Source organism: Sorex fumeus, unplaced genomic scaffold (genome assembly GCF_029834395.1).
Source record: "Sorex fumeus unplaced genomic scaffold, SorFum_2.1 ptg000021l, whole genome shotgun sequence".
In the NCBI taxonomy this organism is placed as follows: Eukaryota; Metazoa; Chordata; class Mammalia; order Eulipotyphla; family Soricidae; genus Sorex; species Sorex fumeus.
The window spans coordinates 5,432,951-5,460,044 of NW_026606078.1; the positions used below are offsets into that span (position 1 = coordinate 5,432,951).

Sequence of the window (27,094 nt, forward strand, 5' to 3'; positions counted from 1 at the left end):
GCTGTGCTATCGCTCCAGCCCATAATAATACAAAACCACTTAAGTTCCATTTAAAGTCACATTGGCCTACACAGCCAGATCAAATATCACCAAGAATGGTCCTGGGGCCCCAAAGCAGTGCTCAGGGAAAAATTCTGTTCACTAAGAGTTTAAAATCATCTATTATCTCATCAGCTCTAACAGTGCTTTTGTTTGTTTTGCGTTTTAGTGAGGAGAAAGAGTTTTATTTTTTTCCTTTTGGACCACACCCAGCTGCGCTCAGGATTTACTCCTGGCTCTGTGCACAGAGATCTCTCTTGGAGGTGCTTGGGGGCCATGTGTTGTGGTGGGGATTGAACCCAGGTCGGTAGTTGGCAAGGGAAACACGCTACTACTTGCATTATCACTCTGACCCACAGGGTAGTTTTAAAGAAATTTATTTAGAGAAATGTGAGAGAAAAGAGACAGTGATGCACGGTTCAAGAAAGAACATGAACCCTCCAGAGTGGAAAAAGCCTACAGTTTTCTAATATTGGTTTCTTGTGAGCCCTCCAACAAGTTGCTGCTGTGTAACTCAGTGGCATTCAGCTTGATCCAATGCCAGTCCACATGGATAAAAAGGCAAAACGTCACTGAGTTGTGACAATCCAGTGATGAATCCGAGTACATCTAATGCTCCAAAGGCAAAGGTACAATTAAAAATTTGCAGGTTTTACAGACATCATCCATGTTTCTGAAAAATCTACGTAAGGCTTTACAACAACTTCATCACCAATATGCAATGGGATGAACAGCTCTGACTGCTACTTCTGTTTTGACCGTTTCTTAGTTTGTCCACTTTTATTCTGTCCTTTCTTTTTCTTCTTAGTAGGAATAGCCTTCTCTCCAACAAACAATCCTTTAGGATGTCCGACATCTTTTGAAGTAAAATTCAAACTTTGCTTAGGCTTACTGACATTTTTCAAATGGTGATGTGAACTTTCTTTTGCTTTTTCCTTATTAACAGAACGCATGACTCTGAGTTTTCTTCCCATCAGTTCAGAATTATTTAATTTCAAAGCAAGGTGCACAGCATCTGTATTCTGCAATAAAGATTAATGTGTTAATGTCCACCAGAGACACATCTGTGCGAAAAAAAAAACCAGCCAACTCGGTGAATCAGCAATTTCCAAGCTTGCATACAACCCTCCCAACCGCATCCGATTTCCATAAAGAAGCTCAAGTTCAAGTCTAAGCGTTTCGGTAGCCATGCTCATAGTTCTGTTTCAGTCATGTCCTAGAGTGTTTCCCCAGGAAGCACACTAAGCTACTTGGCAAATAATCAGAAAAATCACAATCCAATAGGCTTTATTTTCCACACTGTAAAATGAGGTTTCGACTAACAGAATCTCTCACAGGCAATATTTTATATGTCACTCCCTTAAGATTTTCTGCCAGCAGCCTGCCGTAGTAGGTGAATTGAGAACCAGAAACTTCCTGTTATAGTCTGAAATGCAGGACTGAACACGCTGCAGGATTCTGATTAAATACCAAATTCTATTATGCTTTTATTTAAATACAAAACCACCCAATATCCCTTAACATTCAGGAGCTGTCGGTTAAAGGATTTAACAAACTTATCAAGTAACAGAAAAGAAACTGGGAAAAGAAACACTGACACAGCTATAATACAGTAATGGTGAGACAGAAGGTAGGTCAGCCCTTTTATAAAACTCATAGGTACATATCAAGTTTTTGTTTTGTTTTATAGGTCATACCCAGTAGTGCTCAGGGCTTGCTTCTGGCTTTATGCTCAGAGATCATGACTGGCAGAGCTTGGTGGACCATATGCATTGCTGGGGATCAAACCTGGGTTGACTGTGTGCAAGAAAAGCTCCCTACTCTTCAGCCCCCATATCAAGAGTCTGAAAAATGATTGGGGCTGGAGAGACAGAACAGCAGGATAGAGCACTTGCCTTTTTTTTTTTTTTTTTTTGCTTTTTGCGTCACACCTGGTAATGCACAGGGGTTACTCCTGGCTCTGCACTCAAGAATTACTCCTGGCGGGGCTGGAACAATAGCACAGTGGGTAGGGCGTTTGCCTTGCAAGCGGCTGACCTGGGTTCGATTCCCAGCATCCCATATGGTCCCCCGAGCACTGCCAGGGGTAATTCCTGAGCGCAGAGCCAGGAGTAACCCCTGTGCATTGCCGGGTATCACCCAAAAAGCAAAAAAAAAAAAAAAAAAAAATTACTCCTGGCGGTGCTCGGTGGACCATATGGGATGCTGGGACTCGAACCTGGGCCAGCCACGTGCAAGGCAAATGCCCTACCCGCTGTGCTATCACTCCAGCCCCAGAGCACTTGCCTGGTACATCTCTGACCCAGGTTTTGAGTCTCGGCATCTCCTGTGGTCCCCCAGCACTGTCAGAAGTGACCCCTGAACATAGAATGAAGAATAAGCCCTAGCGCACCACAGGGTGTGGCCCCCAAAACAAAACAAAACAAGACTCTTAAGGAGGATCACATTAATAAAGTCCACGGTGGATGGTTTTGTGAACACTGGTGGTGGTAGAGGTACAAAATTTTCTTTCTATACCAAAAGCAGGAGCCAGAGCAATAGTACAGTGGGTGGGGTACTTTCCTTGCCTGCAGCAGACCTGGATCCATAGGATCCCAAATGGTTCCCTGGGTCTCACTGAAGTGCAGAGCCACAATTACATCCTGAACATCACTGGGTGTGACCCCAAAACCAAAATACGAAACAAAAACCTATACCAAAAGCATAAATATTAACACTACTATAACAAAATTCACATAAAAATAGGGGCTGAGGGATAGCACAGTGGTTAGAGTGCATGTTCAGGAAGTGTCCAATCTGGATTCAATTCTTGGCACCACATGGTCCTTGAGGATAACTGGGTGCAGCCTGGTAGCCCCGTGTATTGCAGGCTCTGAGTTGGGAGTCCCCCCGCATTGTTGAGGTGGCTGTTATCTGGGCACTGAGGGACAGAGTGGCACCACATCCTCAGGCCTTTGCACTGAACCACTGATCTGGTTGTCCATGAATCGCTGGTGGGGCCTCCAAGAACCCTTAGGTGGCCCCCAATAAATTAAGAACAGGGGTCTAAGATACTATAGGGATAAGGTGCTTGCCTTGTGGGCTGCAGGTTCTAGTCTAATCTCCAACACTGCATCTGATCTCCCAGCCAGTAACAGGCTCTGAGCACTGCAAGATATGGTTCCACAACCTCCAATTTTTTACTTTTTGGGTTTTTTTGAGCTACACTCAACTGTGCTAAGAGATCACTTCTGGCAGAAGAGGCTATATGGGATGCCAGGGACAGAACCCGGGTCATCTGCATGCAAGGTATGAGCCTTACCTACTATATTATCTCTGACATCCCCATTTTTAAAAATAATTAAAAAAAAAAAGTAAAGTGGGGCCAGAGAGATAGCTCCACAAGCCACAGTACATGCTTTGCAGCAGGATGCCCAAATCTGATCCTTGGCAACATATTGTTCCTATCGCATCACTAGGAGTAATCCCCAAGCACAGAGCAAGAGAGTAGTTCCTAAGCCCCAAATGGATGTCACTCAAAAATTAAAAAATTAATAAAATTAATACCTAATAAACAGAAATTTGAAACGTCACATTTCTAGCATAATGAAAAATTTAAAAACATATAGGAAAACATTAGAATAAAAAAAGTATAACCACTTCTATAAGCAGGGAAAAAAAGAACATTACAAATATCCAGTTTTTGAGAAAGATTAGCAAAGACCTGTATGATGTGTATTTTAGCTTTGAATGGAAGATGTTCATATAAGAAAACACACATAAGACTGCAAATGTTATAAGTACAGCTATAAAAAAAAAAAAGTCACAGGAAGGGACAGGGAGAATTCAAAGGGCTGCGATGCATACTTTGCATTTCTTGGGTTTCATCCCCGGCACAATTTGGTCCCATGACTGACAGGTGGTAGGACCCAAACATTTCCAGGGATAGGCCCTACTCCACCACCTTCCTACCCAAATTAACAATGAGGGACCAGAGCAATGTGTACATCCCAGTACACTGAACTCTCTCCAGCCCCAAATTTGAGGGTGCAAATGATAGTTAAGTCTCAATGATGAGACAGCAGTGACCAATTCTTTCAGTGCATTCACAAGGCCATGAGTGCATTACCTCAAAGAGGACATAGCCAAAGCCTCTGCCGACTCCTGTGACTTTGTCTCTCACAATTCTTACGGCCACAATGCTGCCACAATCCAAAAAGTGCTTCTCAACCACAGACTCTTCGACTTCTACAAACAAATTCAAGAGCGAAATAAGGACTTGGAAAGGCTCAGAAAGTCGGGGAGTTTTAATAAGATAACGAGTGCAGCAGATGTCTATGAAAATCAGTCAGGTTACACTCTGTGCTTTTTAAACACTAAAGTTTTCTTATTATGCAGTTGGTATTTCCCCATTAGTTTAATGAGAAGTACTTGGTTGAAAGAAACTTACTGTACGGGAGATTCCCCACAAACACTGATCTCTTGTCCCTCTGAAATACAAAGAACATTTATTATCACTCACTAGAGTAGAAACTAAATCCTGTTCTCTTTCCCTCGCCCAACCACATGGCAGCTTCTTGTTTTTATTTACATATTTGTTTGCTTGGTGTTAGGGTCACACCCAGCAATGCACAGGGGTTACTCCTGGCTCATGCACTCAGGAATTACTCCTGGCAGTGCTCCGGGGACCATATGGGATCCTGGGACTCGAACTCGGGTCAGCCGCGTGCAAGGCAAACACCCTACCCGCTGTGCTATCACTCTGGCCCCACATGCCAGCTTCTTGTTTGCTTTTTCCTTCTCACTCACTCCCCACCAGAATGAAAAAAGCACCCCAGAAGGGAGGGGTTCTTCTCATCACTGGAGTACCACAGGGCTGCTCAAGAAAGACAGGTGACAGAAGTGGCAGCAAACTTGTTCTGCATCAGGAGTGGTACCAAACAGCAAAGATCTGAAGCTTTGCAGGCCACACAGTTTCTACTGCAACACCTCACTTTGGTGACACATGTTACAGTGCAACACGACATTACTTGTAGGTACGATCAGAGTCAATCCAGCTTCCTTAACCACAGTGGGCAGCAAGTGGATTTGGCCCCTGGGGCAGTTTGCTATATTGGTCCACAAACGGAGCCAGGGCTGCTGCTGAGGCTCGGTCACTTCTCAGGCAAGTCGCTGTGACACTGACAGAAATGGCCTCCGCGTGTTGCTGGGAGTTCTCCCAACCCACGCTTTATTCAATGTGGAAGGGTCTGTCACATGCATGTCTGGTCACATCACTGAAGCTTGTAAAGACGCGCCTGGACAAAACCCACACTCATCACGGAAGCCCAAGGGCTTTGTGATTTGGCCTCCAGTTCTCTAACAGCAACGATTCCTGCTTATCTCTCATCACATTCTCCCAGGAGCAGCGTTTCAAGTTTTGTTCTTCAGGAAGCAAAATCTTCCCTCCTCTTTTCTAAGAGCTGTTTTACTCAAGTCACAGACACACGCTCCTTTATTTCTTTTCTTCTATTTTTTTTTTTGTGATGGAGGCTACACTGGCAATATTCAGAGGGTATTCCTGGCATGCTAGCTTGGGTGCTTTTGGACCATGGGGTGCCAGGGACCAAAGCTGGGCATCCAGCACACCCATCATGTGCACCGACCATGAAGTTATCTCCCTAGCTCTCAGACTTATCCTGCACGTTTGCCCTAATATCTACCCTCCGAGCAACCCTCCACTGTCCCTCCTGGTTTTTTTTCGGTGGGGGTTGTCCTGATTTTGGTTTTGGAACCAGGCAAACCTCAGAGCTTCTCCTGGCTCTGCATTCAAGAGACACACACCTGGCAGTGCTTGGGGACTCTTACAGGATGCCAGGGATGAAAGCTGGGTTGGCTACGTGCAAGCCAAGTGTCCTGCCTACTGCATCATCTCGTTAGTCCCTGTCCCTTCTTGCTGGCACCTCCCTAAGAGCATCATTCCAGAGATGACAACGCATCCTGGGCATATTATGACAGTATTATCACAAAGCAGTGCCCTGACTAGCCCATTTGCTGTTATTCAGCTTTAGTGTGAAGTACCAGAAAATTCAAACTATATATTAGCTTGATAATGCATAGGGGCTCAAAAAACATTTGATAAATAACTTATTTATTTATTTATTTTGCTTCTTGGGTCACACCTGGCAATGCACAGGGGTTACTCCTGGCCCTGCACTGAGGGGGATCATATGGGATGCTGGGAATTGAACCCGGGTCAGCCATGTGCAAGGCAAATGCCCTACCCCACTGTGCTCCAGCCCCATTGATGAATAATTTGACATTTTATTTTTAACATTTCTATTGATTGAGATTCTGTGGTTTACAATACTGTTAACAACGGGTTCTCAAGCTCTCCAGGAAAATGACCACTGAGGTATTGACCACAGCAGCAAAGGCACTAATTTAACTTTCTTGTCCTCAGACTATAAAATAGAGCATTGGCGGCTGGAGTGATAGCACAACAGGTACGGCGTTTGCCTTGTACGTGGCCGACCTGGGTTCGATTCCCAGCATCCCATATGGTACCCGTGCACCGCCAGGAATAATTCTTGAGTGAAGAGTCAGGAGTAACCCCTGGGCATCGCCAGGTGTGACCCAAAAAACAAAACAAACAAACAACAACAAAAATAAAATAAAATAGAGCAGTGCCCCAATAATCTCTAATCTATCTTCCAGCCTAATTCTCTGTGATCATTCAACTCATAGAGAGTAGAAGATCACATTCTTTTTTCTGTTTCATTTTGGAGTCATGCCCAGCAATGCTCAGGGCTTACTTGGAGCTCTGTAAACTATAATCACTTCTGGTGCAGTTGCTGGGGAATGAAGAGCAGACATAATGGGACCACATGCGGTGCTAGAGGTCAAACTCATGACGCCTGTGTGCAAGGCAAACACTTTATCCACTGATCTCTGGCCCTGGAAGGCCATTCTTGAGGCTGACGTACACTCCTGAACACAGTAAGCAAAAGCTGTTTTCCTTCAAACTGATCACTGATTTCACGTCTCTCCACACAGAAGAAAAGGTTTTCCCCTCTAAAACCTTAGTACCTTGAAACAATTCAAACAGTACTCACAGATGAGGTCTCAGATGCTAAATCAACTCTGATACGAAATCCATCTGCAATTTGGGCTCCATTCCTGTTTTATAAATATGAAGGAAAAGAAAAACGGCTCTTAAAAATAAGCTCAGATTTACCATAATGTTTCTCTCAGGTGAAACCAAGGAGTGAAATGCTTACTTACGCATATTTAAATAAAATAATCCTGTTGAGACATCAAAAAGAAAATTACCTTTTCAATGCTTTTGCAGCAGAACTCTCATCCTTAAATACAACATAAGCATGGATATTTTTCTGATCAGGATGAATTTTACGCCTATGCTCGAAAAAGGGAAGAAGACAGTGTGTAAAAATAGGTTAATCTTAGAATAACCAAATCAAGTTTGCTTTCTTTTCCCTTTTTTTTGTGTGTGTGGGGGTGTCACACCCGGCAATCCACAGGGGTTATTCCTGGTTCATGCACTTAGGAATTATGCCTGGCAGTGTTCAAGAGACCATATGGGATGCTGGGAGTCGAACCCGGGTCGACCGCGTGCAAGGCAAACGCCCTACCTACTGTGCTACTGCACTAGCCCTAAGCTTGCTTTTATACCCAATCAACACAAGTGATAATAATTCTTAAGATCAGAGAGATGGTACAGAAGGTTCCTGCCTTAAAGTTGGATCCCCAGCACTGCATATGGTACCCCAAGCACTACCAGGAATGACCCTTGAGCTGAGGGCCAAGAGCAAGCTTTGAGCACAATGGGGTATTACCTAAAACCAAGTAAAGAAATAAAATAGAATTACTGGAAGAAGTTTCATTTTTTATTTGTTCTGGGGCCACAGTTGGTGGTGCTCAGGGGTTACTCCTGGCTCTGTGCTCAGGAATCACTTTTGGTGGACTCAGGGCACCACAAGGGATGCTGAAGATCGAACCTGGGTCAGTCACATACATGGAAGAAAAGGTTTTCCCCTCTAAAACCTTAGTACCTTGAAACAATTCAAGTACTCACAGATAAAGTCTGTACTACCGGACTATCACTCTGAGTCCAGAATATCATCTTTTTTAATCCTTAATATTAAAGAATAACTCAATAGACAGTACTGGAAACATGCAGCTTATGCCTTTTTTGTCTGTTTTGCTTTGGGGCTTTAACTGGAGTTCCTGGAGCTACTCCTGGCAGTGCTCAAGGAACACTAGTGTGGAAGATTTGAATCCAGGGTTCTCTTATACAAAGAACGCACTCTAGTCCTTTGGGTCATCTCTCAAGCCTATACTATGTTTTACTACTCATCACTGAGAGGGCAAATGCAGAAACGGTATAATCTTACAGCTCAAAGGCATGAGAGAAAACCTAATCTCTCCACGAAACGTGTGTGTTTATGTATGTGAATGTGTCATACCAAGTGTGCTGGGAGAGGAAGGCACTACTACCAGCAATGTGCTTAGAGATACAGACTTCGATATGCAAAGCATGTCTTCTGGGTTATCTCCCAGGCCCTGATTTTTCTTGTAAAGTACAAACCACACAAGTATGTGTAGCTGAGTGAATAATGAATAGTGAAAAGGTCAGCATCCTTAAGGCCAGTACCCAACCAGATCACCAAACAGCACTGCTGAAATGAGAGCCAAAATTCTGCTCTGTAGAAGACAGCTTGGTAATAGACTCAGTGGGCAGGAGTTCCTGCTTGGCATACAGGAGAAGCAGGCTCAATCCTGGTACTGCACGATCCTTTGAGTAGCATCAGGAGGGACTACCAAGCACAGAGCTAGAAGTAGTCACTGAGAAATGGTGGGTGTGAATCAACACCCCCGCCCTACACACACAAGTGAAAAGTGTGTCCTGGAATTAACAAAAATCAGTATTTCTAACAGACTACAAGATTTGAGCAGAAACATTTCTTATTCTCTTCCAAACAGCAGCCTCACTAAACCTTCTTAACATTTCTAAGGGAGAATTTTCTAGTAAGTTCTATTATAGTACTTTGAGTTTCTAATTTATGTTAATGACAAAATAAAAATTATTGAATCAGGTACCACAAGCTGTTGCACTGACATCCAGCGAGCACCAACCTGAAAATGTGCAGGCAACCAAGCCAAGTGTGTGCATAATTCCCTCATCAGCAGCACACCATGCCAATAATAACGAAGGGAAAGAGCAGAGAGATGGAAAAGCCAGAGATAAAGAAAAGCCAATAAATAAACTTACTTTATTGCTGCCAACTTTTTGGACATCGTACCCTCTGCTGGAATCTTTTAAGAGATTAAAAAAAAAAATCATTCATTATTTGAAATAATGTATCAACCGAGGGTATCCTGCCCTCACAGCAGGGCCTGGCAAGCTACCCAGGGCCTATTTGATATGCCAAAAACAGTAAAAACAGGCCTCATTCCCCTGACCCTGAAAGATCCTCCAATACCGCAGTGTTGGCAGTATTGGGAAAGACGAGTAAGGAGAGGTTGCTAAAATCTCAGGGCTAGGACAATTGGAGACGTTACTGGTGCCCGCTCAAACAAATCGATGAACAATGGGACAACAGGTGATACAGGTGTCAATCATTTAAACATTAATTAATTGAATTTTAAATATCTAACCCCAATGCATGTCTGAAACATTCTAGAGAAAACTTTTTTTCAGTGCTGGAGACTGAACTCCCAAGGCCTCACTTAGACAAGTGCTCTATCACTGATCTTATCCTCAACCTCTATTCTATTTACTTTTGGTTTGGGTGGTCACATCCAGCAACGCTCATGGGTTACTCCTGGCTCTGCACTAAGGAATTACTTCCGGTGGTGCTCAGGGGACCATATGGGATGCCTGGGATTGAACCCATGCTGGCCACATGCAAGGCAAAAATGTGCTACTCACTGTACTATCATTCTGGTCCCTCTACTTTAGAATAGAAAGAACATCAGGGCTGGAGCAATAGCACAGTGGGTATGGTGTTTTCCTTGCACTCAGCCAACCCAGGTTCAAATCCCAGCATCCCATATGGTCCCCTGAACACCGCCAGGAGTAATTCCTGAGTGCAGAGCCAGGAGTAACACCTGTGCATCACCCAGTATGACCCAAAAAGAAAAAAAAAAGAATAGAAAGAACATTGTTCTAGTTTAGGTAATACTGAATCAGAAAACAATTGTTCTAACGCTACTGACAAAATCTGCCAGTGATGAACAAGTAAACACACTGTCCCCTAAGGAAAACTGTTTCAACAAAATGAACCAAAGAAATAAAGCAACACATCCAAATGTGAACATGTTATTCAAAATGTCTTAGTAACAGCTGGAGAGACTTCAGAGGGCAGGAGGCAAGTTCTGCAAGTGGGAGACCCAGGGCCAATCTCCAGAACTGCATGGTCCCCTGAACACTGCTGCTAGTGGCTTCTGAACACTATTAGGTGCACCCCCGTATCCCCCCAGCCTACCCCCACACAATGAGCACTACCAGGAATGTCTCAAGCACAGACACACAGACACATATACATACACAGAGACACACACTGAGCACTAGCAGGAATGGCCCTAATACACCAGATATGGGGACACACACACACACACACACACTCATGTACACATGCATGCATGCACACAGAAGAAGACAGAAGATAGGAAGATAATAGTAGAGGTAAGAGTAACAACAAATAATTTAAAAAACAAACAAAAAAAAGAGTAACAAAAACTCAGGTGAAACAATAGAAAAAGAAAGACTGGGGAAGAAACCACAATGAAAACAGGCAGGTATAACAACAGGCTAGCAATAGATTGCATGAGCCAAGAATGGAGTCCAGGAAGTGCAGTCTACGTGGCATCAAATAATATGCCATCCCAGAATACCTCACATGGTCCCCTGAGCAGCCCCGAAAGTGACCCTCCCTTCTTGGTGTGGGGAATGGAATAACAAATCAGTATGCAACAAAGGCTGGAGTGAAGCACAGTCAGACGCTGAACCTGTGGTACTGGCAAGGCAGCAAAGTGGATGTCATATGTGAGAAATGGGTAGGATGGACAAAGTGTGTGGAAAATATGAAAAGCAAGCACGATATGATGGAAACAAGGCTGTGAAAATCTTAGGAAATCTGAACTTTTAGAGAAGCAGCAGATTTTGCCTTCTGGAAACAGGCACACAGCAATGGCTACAGCGAGTTTTGATTGTTACAGTCGGGGTGGGGAAGACTACCAGGATCCAGCAGGCAGAGGCCAGGAATGCAACCACAAGCATCCTATGATATTCAGGGCCTCCTCCAAGAATAAAAAAGTTATCTAGCACACACACAAAAAATACTCATGATGTCAAGGTTGAAAACCTCCATTTTAGAGAATCACTTGGGAAAGGGTAGTTATAAGTAAGAGATAAGAGAATGAATAGTACACTAGGCAGGGCACTTGCCTTGCACAGGGCCAACCTGGGTTCCAGCCCAGAATACCTCACATGGTCCCCTGAGCAGAATCAAGTGATCCTCACTCTTGGTGTGGGGAACAGAGTAACATTTCCTATGTGCTCATATATATGCATTATATGTCTCTAAAGATACAAAAGTGATTATTTTATGCTCCAAGGAACGCCGATAATTGACCTAGAATGTTTAGTTGGTGAAATTAGATACCATTTACACGTTTATAAAGTTTTTAATTAATTTTCCTTAACTCTTTGTTTATTCTCTGAGCATAAGTACTATTTATAGTAGTCACATATTGAATGTCTTTGGTAAGTACTATTTGTTTTTTGGGCCACACCTAGTGGTACCACACTCAGGTTTACTCCTGGCTCTATGCTCAAGAATCAATCATTCCTGGGGAGCTTGGGGAACCATATGGGGTGCCAGGGTTCAAACCTAGGGAAGTAGTCTACAAGACAAACAACCCACTGTACTATTGTCCGGCCTCAAGTATGAACATTTCCAACTAATACAGCAAATAAGTCACTCATTCACAGGCTCTACAACAGTCCTGGCCTGGGACTGGAGCAATAGCACAGCGGGTAGGGCATTTGCCTTGCTCACGGCCAACCCGGGTTCAATTCCCAGCATCCCATATGGTCCCCTGAGCACCGCCAGGGGTAATTCCTGAGTGCAGAGCAAGGAGTAACCCCTGTGCATTGCGGGGCGTGACCCAAAAACCAAAAAATAAAAATAAAAAAAAAATAAATTAAAAATTAAAAATAAGTAAATAAAACAGTGCTGGCTTTAGTAATCAAAGATCTTTTATTGCTTGTTTTGGGCAACATCCAGTTGTTCAGGGGCTATTTCTGACTCTTGTGCTCAGGAGTCATCTCTTTGCTCAGGGACCAAATGTGGAGTCGGGGATTCAAATTTGCATCGGCCAAATGGAAAGTAAGTGCCTTACCTCCTGTACCTCTCTGACCCCAACCAATGATATAATTTTACCAAGTAAATTAATTATTTAATGAAATCCAAGAGTCACCAGAGAGTAAAATCAACTCTTACCTTGAGCTAGATTTAACCCTTTATTCAAAAGGTTAAAGTCAAGTGCTCCTCATCTCCCTAATTCCACAAAAGAAGTCTGTCTTAAATGCAGTAAGTTTTCATATGTGAATTTGAAGGAGAACACATACCAGAGAACGAAATCGTACAGATTCTATTTGTCCATACTCTTTAAAAAGTGACTTCAGCTTCTAAAAGAAAAACAAACATTTTAGTCTATTTTTAGAACATGAGATAATGTGCTAAAAAATAAAACTGATTATCTTTTATTGCTGAGTTTAAGAACGTTTTGGAAAACATAGGTTAAGCATCCAGTAAAAAGTCAAAAACTTGGGGGGTATGATGCCACTAGCAGGTCAACCTGTACCCTCGGAGTAAGTGTATCAGCAGCCTGTTGGTATCAGGCTTCCTGATACCCCAAAATTGCCGCTGTGCCTCTGGCCAGACCCAACAACTTGGGGCCAAGTTTACCAAGAATTTAAACAGTCAAAAGTTTAAATTTTGGGGGCTGGAGCGATAGCACAGTGGGTAGGGCGTTTGCCTTGCATGCGGCTGACATGGGTTCGATTTCCAGCATCCCATATATCCCCTGAGAACCGCCAGGAGTCTTTCCTGTGTGAAGAGCCAGGAGTAACCCCTGTGCATTGCCGTGTGACCACCCTCCAAAAAGTTTAAATTTTTAAAGTTTTAAATTTTAAGTTTGTGAGCCACACCCACAAACCACCTCAGGCTCAGCTATACAAGCTCATTTATTGGCCTTGCTTCAGAGACCCCTAAATAAATTTCAAAAGAGATCAAAAGCTGTAGTTAATCTTGGACCCGTGCTCGGCTGAACAGACCAGGGTAAATGGAGAGGGGTGGGTTAGTCTGGTGTCCACCCAAGCAGAGGCGCCAGTAGCTGCTAGCTTCCATAATCCAAAATCGCTGCCATTCCCCAGGGCTGACTGAAATCAGGGTTTCTCAGACTTGGGATGGGCTACCTCCCCCTACTTCCCAATACTCCTGGAAGCACTGGTAGTCACCCCCACAAACCAAGTCCAGCGCCACCATGTAAGCTCTACTACCAGCCTTGCTTCAGACTCATAAACAAATCTCCAAAGGATCAAAAGCCGCAGTTAATCCTGGACCCATGCATGCCTGAAAAACCGGGGTAAGTGGAGAGGGGCAGGTTAGTCTGGTGCCCACCCAAGCAGCACCCCTGGCAGCCGCTTGCTCCCACAATCCAAAATTGCTGCCATACCCCCAGTCTGACTCCACTGTCTCAGGGCAGACCTCACCAAGATATAATCTGCTGAAAATTCGGGTATGCGGGTTTTGAGACTGAAATCTCCAGGCTTTCTTGGGTTTGGGATGGGCTACCTCCCCTGACCTCCCCGTACTTCTGGAAGCTTCAGCAGTCACTTAAACACCCCAAAGAGACCATCCAATTGGAAAGCTACTCCAGCCTTACTGTCCCGATAAAAATACCAAATGCCCTGAACAAACACCATTATCTCTTTGCACCTGCATTGCAAACTATAATGCATAAAAGGAAAAGGAGAGAGCAGAAGGAAAGTACCTCCCATAAGAAAGATTATGTCGAGCGCCATCTTTGAAGCCTTAAGCATAAGAGAAAGAACACATGGAGGGTGCGGGATCCCGGAGGAAAAAAAAAAAGAAAAAACAGGTTCCAAAAAGAGCCGAGTTCACCCGCAAGTTCCAGATGGAGTAGGTGCCGCATCCCGCCTCCCCCAGATGGAACCCCGGTGACCAGAAGCCTCTACAAACACAGCTCGAGTATGCGGGAACGAGGACTTTTTCTCAAAACCGCGCGGCCGCTTACGTGGCCGCGCGACATCTCTCTATATACAAAGTGATCAATGAGAAGTAAACCACCCAATCTTTCTCCCTGAAAGTCAGAGTTAAGTTTGGAGCACGGCCACAGCCCCAGAAACACAAGGACTTAATGCAGAACCCAGCAGCTTAGAGCAGAAAAGTGAAAGGACTATGCGTTAATCCAGGCCATCAAGTCTGCCGGAGGGGAAAGGGTGTTGCCCCATTCGCCCTCTCTTCTCTGGAAAGAAGGATGGCGGCCGCATGGGAGCCTTGTGGACAGCAGGTATGAGCCGGGGGTGTGGGGGCGACTAAAACCTCATGGGAAGGGGGGCGTTCCGGTCCGTCCTTCACACCCTACCGAGGTCACCAGTTGCCCCCCACGAGCGGCTCTCCAGCACGGCCACAGCCCCAGAAGCACAAGGGCTTAATGCAGAACCCAGCAGCTTGGAGCAGAAAAGTGAAAGGACTATGCGTTAATCCAGGCAATCATTTCTGCCCGGAGGGGAAAGGGTGTTGCTCCCTTCCGCCCTCCTCCCTCTGGAAAGAAAGATGGCGGCCACATGGGAGCCTTGTGGACAGCAGATATGAGCCGGGGGTGTGGGGGCGACTAAAACCTCATGGGAAGGGGGGCGTTCTGGTCCGTCCTTCACGCCCTACCGAGGTCACCAGTCACCCCCCACGAGCGGCTCTCCAGCATAGCCACGGCCCCAGAAGCACAAGGACTTAATGCAGAACCCAGCAGCTTGGAGCAGAAAAGTGAACGGACTATGCATTGATCCAGGCCATCAAGTCTGCCGGAGGGGAAAGGGTGTTGCCCCATTCGCCCTCTCCTCTCTGGAAAGAAAGATGGCGGCCACATGGGAGCCTTGTGGACAGCAGGTGTGGGCCGGGGGAGTGGGGGCGACTAAAGCCTCATGGGTCGGGGGGCGTTCCGGTCCGTCCTTCACGCCCTACCGAGGTCACCAGTCGCCCCCCACGAGCGGCTCTCCAGCACGGCCATGGCCCCAGAAGCACAAGGACTTAATGCAGAACCCAGCAGCTTGGAGCAGAAAAGTGAACGGACTATGCGTTGATCCAGCCCATCAAGTCTGCCGGAGGGGAAAGGGTGTTGCCCCATTCGCCCTCTCCTCTCTGGAAAGAAAGATGGCGGCCACATGGGTGCCTTGTGGACAGCAGGTATGAGCCGGGAGTGTGGGGGCGACTAAAACCTCATGGGAAGGGGGGCGTTTCACTCCGCCCTTCACGCCCTACCGAGGCCACCAGTTGCCCCCCACGAGCGGCTCTCCAGCACGGCCACGACTCCAGAACACAGAAACCAATTTCTTAACTATCTGACTTTCAGTAGAAATACTTCCAGGGTCAATAGGTAAAATAGCAGAAATCCAAAACCAACATTTAATTCTTGAACCCAGCTGTAGAAAGCAAATCACTTCACAATGCTTTTTCAGCATGTCTGATTTGGCGGGGGGGGGGTAAACTCTAAATAATAGTGGTGAATCTTTTATTGAAACAATCTAATCAAAGCGGATAGAGTGTTAACTAGAATTCATCTGCCTCACAGGGACGGGGAGGGGTGGGGGGTGGGGTTTTATTGGGGTTCTTCATGGGAAAAAATAAGTATTGGTAAAGGGAAATGTGTTTGATATTTGCATGACTGAGACATAAACCTGAAAGCTTTGTAACCTTTCCCACGGTGATTCAATAAATAAATAAAAATAAAAAAAAAAATAAAATAAATAAAATAAAAATTAAAAAAAAAAAAAAAAGAAAGATTATGTCTTTCCATAAGAGCAGAAGGAAAGTAGGATGTTGGGGGGATGGTGGTAGGAAACAGGGGACATTGGTGGTGGGAAATGTACACTGGTGGAGGTGGGAAATGAATCACTGTATGACTGAAACGCAATTATGTACAGCTTTGTAATGGGTTCTCTCATAGATATTCAATTAAATAAAATTTTAAAAAAGAATAATGTGGAGTTCGTCCCCAATTCAATCAGCTTGATCAATGGCTGAATAAACAGCAGTACTCCTACATTTAAAAAAAAAAGTCAAAAACTTACAGTAAAATAAAATATGATATAGGTTCATGTTAGTAACCAGAAGGTATACATTTTTGTTCTGTAATCTTCTAATATCTATGCCAATTGCAAACTAAGATGATCTATCAAGGATTCAGGGATTCTCTAATCTCTTCCCACTGGGTGAAACCAGAAATGAATTTAATAAGCTATTAGAAATACCACAGTGGTCCAGCATTAGAAACATGAGGTGGAAGACCACAGGAATAGTGAAGAGACTTAGCCTGCTTTGCAAAAGCGCATGGCCACACATTCAAATTCCTGTAGTCTGATATGTGCCAACAGAACATGATCTGGATTGGAGCAATAATACAACGTGGGTGTCTTGAATAGGGACCCAACCCAAGTATTGGGAAGTAGGGGGAGGTAGCCCATCCCAAGTCTGAGAAACCCTGGAGATTTCAGTCACAAAACCCACAATCCCAACCCAAGTTCAATCCCCAGCACCCAATATGGTCCCTGGGTGTGATCCCTGAGCACAGAGTCAGGTATAAGCCCTGAGCCCAGCTGAAAATCCCAAAACAACAACACTCCACTGCCCCTCCCCAAACAGTCTGATCCAGCACCAATTCTATCTGTGATCCCAGAAGGTGTGACCCCGGGTGAGAGCAAAAACAGAAGAGATCGCAAGCAACAAGGCAAGGAAGTGGAATCTCTAGAAAGGAAGTGGAATCTCTAGAGACCAGAGAGTGAGTATAGGGGGTAAAGTGCTTGCCTAGAATGCAGATAATTCCAGTCAATCCCTAATATCCCACGTGATCCAGAAGAGTGACCTGTGAGCACAGAACCATGAGTAAACCCTGAGTACTGCCAGTTGTTGCCCACCCCAGCCAAGGAAGTATGATCTCTGGTGAGCACATGTGTGAGTAACGTTCTTTGTTCTTAGTATGGTTTGGGGCCATACTCAGCAAAGCTCAGGGATTACTCCTGGCTCTGTTCTCAGGAATCATTCCTGGTGGTGATGGGGAACCATATAGGGTGTTGGGGTGAGCTTCATGGAAGTCAAGTGCCTGAACCGCTGTGCTATCTCTGGGCCCCATATTCTTACAACTAGCTCGAGATGAGAAGACTGAGCTACAGTTATAACAATCATGTTACCATAAGCAATTCTAACACAAAAATAATTTCTTGGCTGAGTAACACACCAAATACTTCCTTCAACTGAAAGATAAATAACTAAAGCTGTGCTATGAAGTAAAATGACATTTCCTAGTTTTGCAAAACATCACAAATCAAATACTGAAACAAAAGGTAAGATGGCAGGGGTATGATGCTACCTGTAATTGCGGGATGAGTGCATCAGCAGCCTGATGGTGACTTCCTGCTTCCTGATACCCCAAAATTGCCACTGTGCCCTTGGCCGGACCCCAACAACTTGGGACCAAGTTTACCAAGAAATTAAACGGCCAAAAGTTAGGTATATGGGAGTTATGCGCACAAACCACCGGCTCAGCTACACAAGCTCATTTATTGCTGTTATTTCAGAGACCCATAGATAACTCTCAAAAGAGACCAAAAGCCACAGTTAATCTCGGAACAATGAATGGCTGAACAGACTGGGGTGAATTGGAGAGGGGCAGGTTGGCCTGTGCTTACCGAAGCAGCGCCCACAGCAGCCGCTTGCTTCCACAACCCAAAATTGCCCACCATACCCCCAGCCTGACTCCACCGTCTCAAGACGGACCTCACCAAGACACAATCTGCTGAAAATTTTGGTATTGTTTGGTACTTGTTTTGGTACTTTTGGTATTTTTGTCTCTAAGGAATAAAATTTTCATGAAAAGATGGGAAGAATTTTTGTTTTTTTTTTTGGGTCATACCCGGTATTGCACAGGGGTTACTCCTGGCTCATGCACTCAGGAATTACTGCTGGCAGTGCTTGGGGTAACCATATGAGATGCTGGGAATCGAACCCAGGTCGGTCACGTGCAAAGCAAATGGCTTACCCACTGTGCTATCGCTCTAGCCCCAAATGAGAAGAATTTTGACTCTAGGCATCACCAACAGCAGGAATATCACATGAATAGCATGTTTGGGGATTAGTGAAGATCAGATAAAGGAAGAAACTCAATTCATTCATTTAAACAAGCATTTACTGTGGCCAGAGCCAGCAGGTCGGGTGCTTTCTTTGCATGCGGCTGTCCCAAGTTTGATTCCTGAGACCCCGTAGGATCTTCCAAGCCCACCAGGAGTGATCTCTAAGCACTGAGCCTGAAATAAGCCTTAGCAATGCTGCGCGTGACAAAAAAACCAAATTTAATTAAAAAAAACCTCAAGTATTTACTGCGCATATACTACAAACTAGTTTCAGGGACAGAGCGGTGGAGATAAAATACCCCTTTACACAAGAGTGTGTTCTAGAGGCATGTAATAGGAAATAAGTCTGAAGGAACACAAACCCAGACAGGAGGCCATCTGCATGGTTAAAATAAAATTAGCAAAATTCAGAATTAGGGCAGAGAATATAAGAATGGAAAGAAGAAGGTGGATACTAGAATTAATTTCTAGGACAATGTATGTAGTTATTTATAATGAAGTTGTGTATTAATGATTTATCTATATTCGATTATTCAGTAAAGAATAAACCAGTAGGACTCACAACTGAATCTCACTGAGCAGCTCACTGCAGAGACCTCCAGACCTTGTGCGAGGCCAATTTCACTGGGGAGCCTCCGATGGGTGCAGGGGTCATCCTTCTACCTGCCCTCTATGAATCCTGGTGGCCGCAAACTTCCAGAACCCAATGGAAAAAACCCTGAACTGCAAACTCCAGGCCTCAAGGGATTATGGAATGGCCACTCCTTCCCAACTCCAGCCCCTATCGGGTCCTGGCTGTGACACCCGCAAATTGCCTCCAGGTGCCATTTAAGCGCACAAACAGTCGTGATCCAGAGACACTCACAAATGAAATCTCAGAACTGAGCAGCATGCTGCTGAGATTTCTCTGGGCCCCAAATATTTAAAATTTTAGAATTCCAGGAGCATGCGGCAGCGAAAGTGGTGGCACAACACCTCATGCTTTTTGTAACAAGCAATACAATATAAATTATCTAGCATCTGCCTAGGGGGCAGGCTTGAGTGGTGGTGGGAAAATTCAAAATAATGGTGGTGGGAAGGTGGAATTGTGGTGGGATTGGTGTTGAAATATTAAATGTAATCAATTATTGCGAACAACTTTATGAACATAAAATTAAAAAAAAGAAAAAAGAATGAATCAGTAACAAAATTTACTCATGTAACTAGAGTCATGAATTAAATTCTCTAAATTTTTGCAATACAGTCCACAGACTCACCTTTTTAGTATATGTGACAGGTAAATTCCCAACAAAAATTGTTCTCTCATTCTTTAATCTCTCCTCTTCTTGGTTGATTTGAATCTTCTTTCTTTGATTTACAACTGTGTGATCTACATTGTCAAGTACATTTTTATCTGCTACTATAGTAGCAGATTGAGAAGTTTTCCTTTTTTGTCCCCTTTTCTGGTTAAATTCTTCTTCTAAATCAGCACTTGCTAGAGCATTTTCTCTTTTTAAGACAAAATAAAATATACAGAGGAAAATCAGGTCCAGTATTGAGCAAAATATTGACCAGAACTATTTCTCTCCTAATTTTACCTTCCAAATATAAATTTACCATTCATGAAAACCCAATTTTAAAACCCAAAATCTTAAAACATTATTTTAAAAAATCAAATATATCTTTAGAAAACTTAAAAAAAAATCAAATAAATCTTTAGAAATAGTAGTTCATAAAAAAAAGAATAAAAAAAAGGTTTATTTTATTTTGAGGCCACACCTGTAATGCTTAGGGGAAGATATATAGTACCAGCAATCAAACTGGGTTCAGCAAGGCAGCACTTTAACCACACTCCACTGTCAGTTCAAATTTTTTTTTTTTTTTGCTTTTTAGGTCACACCCGGCGATGCTCAGAGGTTACTCTGCACTCAGGAGTTACTCTTGGCGGTGCTCCGGGGACCATATGGGATGCTGGGATTCGAACCTGGGTTGGCTGCATGCAAGGCAAACACCCTACCTGCTGTGCTATCACTCCAACCCCGTCAGTTCAAATTTTAAGGGTATATTTAAACTGCTGGCTGGAGTGATAGCATAGCGGGTAGGGTGTCTGTTTGCCTTGCTCTCAGCCGACCTGGGTTCAATTCCTTCGTCCTTCTCGGAGAGCCCGGAAAGTTACCAAGAGTATTCTGCCCACACAGCACAGCCTGGCAAGCTCCCAGTGGCATATTTGATATGCCAAAAACAGTAACAAGTCTCACAATGGAGATGTTACTGGTGCCCATTCAAGCAAATCAATGAACAATGGAAGGACAGTGCTATTTAAAGTACTAGTTAATAGGAGATCAAAGAGAAGTCATCAAACAAAAACTGGTTCATTAAAATGCCCAGATGTTTAATTTGTAATAACAATGTATAGTTTTATTCTTGGCTATAGAATTCTAGAAGTATAGAAGGTTGTCTATAAAGGTTAATATGCAAAAAAAGTTTTCAAAATCAATCTGGCCAATAAGAAAATCCAGCTTTCCTACTTAACAATAATTCTGGAATATTAAGAGGACAGACTGTCAATGTTAATATCCTAAAATGGCAAACACAGTAAAAAATATTAATGCACATGTGTGAGTCAAATCTGAGTAGCAGTTCAAAACATCTGGGCTGGGACCTTCGGTAACAGGAAGAATGGTTTTTTGGGCCACACCACTCTGCAGTGCTCAGTGACTGGCTACTTCACTTCTGGGGTATTTGGAAGACAATGTGGTGCCAGAGATCAAACCTAGGCCTTCTACATGCAAAGCATGTACTTCAACATACTGACGCAGGTCATCAGTCCCTAAGAAGGGAGAACAGAGGTAAAATCATAAATGTGACTTATTTAGTAGATTTACTATTTGGAATCCCTGGCACCATAAACAGTTCCCCAAGCATCCCCAGGAGTCAATCCTGAGCAAAGCCAGGCATAGCCACTGAGCAGCATGGGTTGTGGCCCAAAAACCCAAAGAATCAAACCAAAGCAAATGCAACAAGCTTTCTCAGTTTGTCAAGTACACAGAAAAAAATAAAGAAAAGAATGAGAGTACACCATATCCTTTTTCAGAAATCCTGAAGTAAAGGATTGAAGGAATGGTAACAAACAGGGACACATGCTGTAGAATGGTTACGATGTTAGATTTATTTTTTTAAAATGAGACTTTGGGGCTGCAGAGATAGAGATAGTGCAGGGGTTAAGGCACTTGTCTGAAATGCAGTGGGCTGGGGTTAGATCTCCAGCACCACATATGGTCCTTCTGCACCAACGGGGGTCACTCCTAAGCACAGAGCCAAAAACAGCACCTTGGTGTGAAAGCCAAATCCTCCACTCACCAAATACCAATTTCTGGGGCTCTAGAGAAACAGACATATGCTTTGAATGCAGCTGACTTGGAACTAGGTTCCATACCTTGCCCAGCATATAGTTTCCTGAGAACCACCTGGAGTAGCCCAAGAAACAAAGCCAGGAATAGCTACTACTAGGAACAACAGAGCAGCCAATTCCTGTCATAATCTCCTCCTCCTCCTGCAATTAGAATTTAAGGGGCCAAAGATACGATGGTAGATATGATGGTAAATATGATGGCCAAAGATATGATGGTAAAGGGCATATTTTTCTTGTACCCTCCTGGGGTTCAAGTTCCCCATACCAAAAAAAAAAACAAAAAAAAACCCGCTTCGCCATCTACTATAACATAATCATCAACTAATAGACTTTTACCAACCTGTTCGCCAATTTTTTCTCTGCATCAGAACATTTCTTCACGTTCATTTTTTCAGTATGTTTCTGCAACCGTGGTTTTTTATTTGGGGATGTATTTTCTTTCTTCTCATCCTGTTTCCTTTTGTTGGTATTTTCCTTGAAAAGTTTGTAGTAGTATTTGAAACCTCACCAGTTTTTAATTTAGCAGCCTTCCTAAATTGGAGACTTTCCCCTCCACTGGTATATTCAGTCATATAAGATCACTTACAATTAATCCCATCTTTCCCACTTTAGAATTCTTAGCCTGCAAACACACCGCTAGTTTTAAACTCAATCTATTTCGGGCGGAGAGATACTTCAAGCAGGTGGGAGCGAAATCTTTGCTTGCAGGAGGCCAGGGTTAGAGCACAGCACCACATAAGGTTCCCAGAGTACCAACCGAATGGCGCCCCCAGACAAAATAAATCATCTATTCAGAACAAATTTCTCTGACTTACTTTAGGCACCGGCACGTAAAGGGGCTGAAACTGCGGCTCACAAGAGCTGAAGAGGGACGCCAGCCGACCTGTGCTGCATCTGGAGGAAGACTTGCCGAGGAATAAACTGTCGGAGACTTGTCCAACCACATAGGCCCCGGCGAGATTCCCTGGAATGCCATCCTCCGGGTTCTCCCTAGATAACCAAGCCACATACCGCGTCACCACGCCACGCCCCACCGGTTACCCGCCGAGATCGCCAATGCGCACCTTTGCCCCGGTAGACAGCTACGCGCCACTCACCACTTCTGGGGGGTTTTCTTTTTCTTCCGTTTGTTCTTCCCTTCTAAAACCATTCTAGTTCCCAGGCTACAGAGAGCCGCAACACGTGAGTCCGCGCTTCCGGGTCACGGCTACTTCCGCTCTCAAAGCCCTGCCCCTTCCGCCACTAGACTCCTCCCCCCATGCTCAGAGAAACTAAAACCACTTGATTGGCAGGTTTGAATCCTGGTTTGGCTCAGGCACTAGTTTGTCCCACTGAAAGAACTTTCATTTTGGGACCGCTGGAGTCTTTTTATTTTAGTGTATGTGCTGCCGAAGTCTTAAAGCATTAAAGTGTGAATAAGGAACAGTCAGGCTGGGAGATGGTTGTCAATCAGAGCAGAGGAAAAACATGACCCCACTATCCTTGGATTTCTTGGATAGGAAGGGAGGAAGGGTTGTTAGGAAATTGAGATTACAGGTATGAAAGTAACATTAGCGAATTACTGCCGGCAACACTAGTTTCATCCACAGTATCTCATATAGTTCCGGAGCAGCCCCTAAACGTTGTGTGGCCCCAACAACAACAAAACCCAAAGGCCAGTGGACTTGGGTCAGAGAAATAGTACCATTGCTAAAGCTCTTGTCTTGCTCGCAGTCAGCCTTAGTTTAATCCCCAGTGCCGCACAGGGTCCCTGGATCCCTGAGCAATGCTAGTTGTGCCCCCAAACCAAGTAATAACAAAATTTAGTATCCCAGATCAATTAAATTAGGAGTCCTTAAGGAAGGAGTATTATGATTGAACACTGTTTAACAATGTCCATGTGATTTCAATGTGTAATGGAGTAGAGTGCACTAAGAGTATGAGACCACAAAAGTTCAATTAGGACAAAAAAAGGAAGAAAAGAAAGGGGGGGGGGGGGAAGAAGCTGCTGCTGCTGGTAATGGTTTCAAGCGTTAAAGAAAAAATCTTGAACATTTTTTTAGACAAACCTATCAGTCAGAAGTATTCCTATATTCAGAATCAAGCAAATTAATCTATGTGAAGATGTATAAGAATGCCTAATAGTTCTCATATCTGGCTGGGGTCTTTTCAATTTATACAATAGAATATTCCCCTTTTGTATGTCAATTAACCCCTAGTGACAGACATCTGGAGAAAGAATATGCTCCAGTCAGCTATCACGTACAGAAATGAACTAAAATTATTTAATCTTTTAGGAACAAAATCAAGGATTCACAAACTATGGCATTTTATTTCAGAGCCTTTGCTTACATTTGTACAATATATTACATAATTCTTCATTGTTTGCAGATCCTAATATATACTTTATAGCTTTTATTCTATAAGCTTTTCTTCCATGTTTTGTCAACAAATCTTTACAGTCCTGTACAAATTTGAGTAACTTGAAACCATTTTCAACAAAATTAGTTACCATAAGCACACACTACAAGACTGGAAATGCTTTTCTTAGAAAAGTTGAATGTAAAGGATTCTGACAAGTTAGCATCTACAACAAAACGCTTGAATTTCTCACGTCGTATTGCCAGAAAACAAATAAAACATGCCAGTCCCATCCAAAAGAAGTACACAGAACTACAATTAAAACAGTAAAACAGTCTGTACAGCAAAGTACTGTGTATTAACAGTGCCAGGTATTAAATAGCTTGAATGAACACATTCGCAATATACAAATGTCTTACAAAGGTGTAGAATTAAATACAAGTGCCAAACAGAACAGAGATCGGAATCATACAACATAAAGTCAATACAAGTGAAAACAATTTTGCGTTCATTTTGGATTTTATACAAGGCATTTAATTTTATAGGCCTACCACCCCTATTAGATATTTAAAATAACAACCATCCTTTTTAGACAGTTCTTATCAACAAACTTGAAGCATACTAATACAGTTTACTTGTTCCTGAAGTCCTCTTGTTGTAGCTCATAATAAAATAAGCAATACAAATGAATTATCTGTAGTTAAGGAAAAAGAAACATTTACAAGAAAACACAAAAATATAACTGTTATAATTCATTATGAATAAATATACACTTTGAACTGGCTAAGTACAATCTTTATACATCGTTTAAGATTTAATACAGTTTATTAGCCATTTTCTTTTTCACACAATGTATTATATCAAAATTAAAAAAAAATACTGATTTATAGAAAAATGGCAAAGTACAGTAGTTCCATTCCAATTTGAAGGGGCATGAAAAGCCACTGTAAGACCTTTTAGCCTAATTCAAACCTGTAAACATTTGCAGTCTTTTTTAAAGAGAATCTTTAATATTTGGTTACCAGGACTGATGTCTAATATCCTGTTAACTGCAGGTTTTAAATTTATTACATGTGCTTGACTTATACAATTAAAGCCACCCTAAGGTGACTTGCTTTAAAAAACAATTAGCTTGTACAAATGAAAATAGGTTCATATTTTTTCATAAATAAATGGAAAAATATCAAATGTTCCAGCTTTAACAAAATACAAGGGAATACATATACAGTAAGTTATCTTAACATGTTCTGGCCCACCCATTAACTATGCTTACTGTATTGTCTTTACAGGCAGTGAAAAGCCTCCATTTGCCACAGTGGAAGGCCTTCAAGTTACCACACACACAATTCCCAGACAAGTTGGAAACAATTATTGCTTGAGGAAAAGCAGTTCATTGTACTTTTTCTTCATAAAAAAAAGTGCACTTAAGTGCCAAGTCAGCTTGTCAAGAAACAACTTTTAAATATAAAATAGTGCTTGTCTGATTTTTTTTGTGCCACTGTGCAGTATAAAAAAAGACGTGGCCCTCAACAGCCATTAAGTGCAAAGTGCTTTAGCAAGTCCTGCTGTCACCTGCACTCAACTGACATTCCATTTTGTGATGCGCTGGACATTGATGGTTCAGCTAAAGTTAACATAACAGCTGCTGTTATGGAACTCGATGAAGGTGAAGACGAGGATGAGGATGTAGCAGCACCTAAGAAAAGAGAAATCAAACCAATAACAGATTTAAAAAGTAAATCCAATAATTCGTGGAAGTCTTTTCTTCTAAAAATTCTGGAAGTCAAAAAGATAGTGGTTAAGGTGCTTTCTTTGCATCCTACCACCGACTCAAATCCCTGGCATCACCTTCATTTCCCCAAGCATCGCTAGGAATCATTCCCAAGCATTTAGCCAGGAGTAGATGAAGTATTGCTGGATGTGGCCCAAAATAAACAAATTCTGAAGCCAGGGATGTAGCTCCAGTTGTAGAGCAAATGTCTTAGAATCAGCCACCTGCACCATCAAAAAATTAACTAAAAATTTTCTCCGTTTAGGTACCTGTATGTGCCAAATTTCACAATAATGGAAAAGGCAGATTAAAGGGGTGATTTGTAGTGACTGGAATGAAGACCAATGATGGACCCAGGTATGAAAAAATTCTAAAAACCCCTAGTTTAATTTAGTAATTAACTGCCAGTCTGATGATCAGTGAAGAAAAGATGCTGATCCATAGAATGTAAAAATCACTGTACTAGAGAATGATTCTCTAAGAGGGAAATTGCGATCCCAGTATATTCAGAAATGAAAATAAAATAGAAAACAGGCATTCTGAGATAAAACATCAATAAGAACTATAAACCCAATAATAAAAATCTATAAATTATTCAAAGATCTTATGCCTCCCCCTATTATCTTTCAGTGTTTGGAATTTCTTGGGGTTTTAAATAACAATGAAAATGGAAGGCTAATTGTTTCTCTAACTTGCTCTTATTTTGGTGTTTGGGCCAACCCAGCTGTGCTCAGCATTTACTCCCTGCTCTGCTCAAGAACCACTATTGGTGGTGCTCAGCAAACCATATACATATACAGGGACTGAACCCTGTCAAGTCATGTGCAAGGCAAGTACTTTATCTCTGTACTCTGAACCCTGTCAAGTCATGTGCAAGGCAAGTACTTTATCTCTGTACTCTCTCTTGGGTCCCTGTTCTTAAAGTTGGAATGGAAGTTGCAATTCCATTGACATTCGAACTCTGCCACAGCAAACGGGCCCACCTTCACGATTCCATAGCCTTACATGCTGTCACACCTCTCCAGGTAGATTGATAGTTCTCCTGACAACTCTGGCTTTTTCACAACAGGAGTAGGTATTCTCCTCCCTTCCTGCTAGGTTCAGCAGTCCCCACATCAGAACTCCACCATAGCAAGGGGCC

General features: G+C 43.1%; 2 protein-coding genes across 6 annotated transcripts in view; both read right to left on the bottom strand.

Annotated features, from left to right (window-relative positions):
- Positions 1-400: 400 nt before the first annotated feature.
- RBM34 (RNA binding motif protein 34) lies at positions 401-23,061 on the bottom strand. Its single transcript, XM_056113650.1, has 11 exons — positions 22,940-23,061; positions 22,658-22,832; positions 22,183-22,316; positions 19,708-19,939; positions 12,653-12,712; positions 9,290-9,333; positions 7,330-7,413; positions 7,113-7,176; positions 4,469-4,508; positions 4,148-4,266; positions 401-1,061 (listed from the first exon to the last, which is right to left on the bottom strand). The coding sequence occupies exons 1-11, from the start codon at positions 22,990-22,992 to the stop codon at positions 783-785; spliced, it is 1,284 nt and encodes a 427-aa protein (XP_055969625.1). The 5' UTR covers positions 22,993-23,061; the 3' UTR covers positions 401-782.
- A 1,072-nt stretch (positions 23,062-24,133) lies between these two features.
- ARID4B (AT-rich interaction domain 4B) overlaps positions 24,134-27,094 on the bottom strand; it is a 142,826-nt gene continuing 139,865 nt past the window's right edge. For all 5 annotated transcript variants that reach the window (XM_056113646.1, XM_056113647.1, XM_056113649.1 and 2 more), the window contains one exon: positions 24,134-25,878. In XM_056113646.1, the coding sequence (XP_055969621.1) occupies positions 25,751-25,878 (128 nt within the window). In that variant the 3' untranslated portion in view covers positions 24,134-25,750. The remainder of the gene's footprint in view (positions 25,879-27,094) is intronic.

Excerpts from the sequence above, each read along its gene's own strand:
- RBM34 (XM_056113650.1), bottom strand. The coding sequence starts at position 22,992 with ATGGTTTTAGAAGGGAAGAACAAACGGAAGAAAAAGAAAACCCCCCAG. Across the intron at positions 22,317-22,657 it reads TTTACGTGCCGGTGCCTAAA|GAAAATACCAACAAAAGGAA; the intron begins GTAAGTCAGAGA and ends AAACTTTTCAAG. Across the intron at positions 7,177-7,329 it reads GCTGCAAAAGCATTGAAAAG|GAATGGAGCCCAAATTGCAG; the intron begins GTAATTTTCTTT and ends TTTATAAAACAG.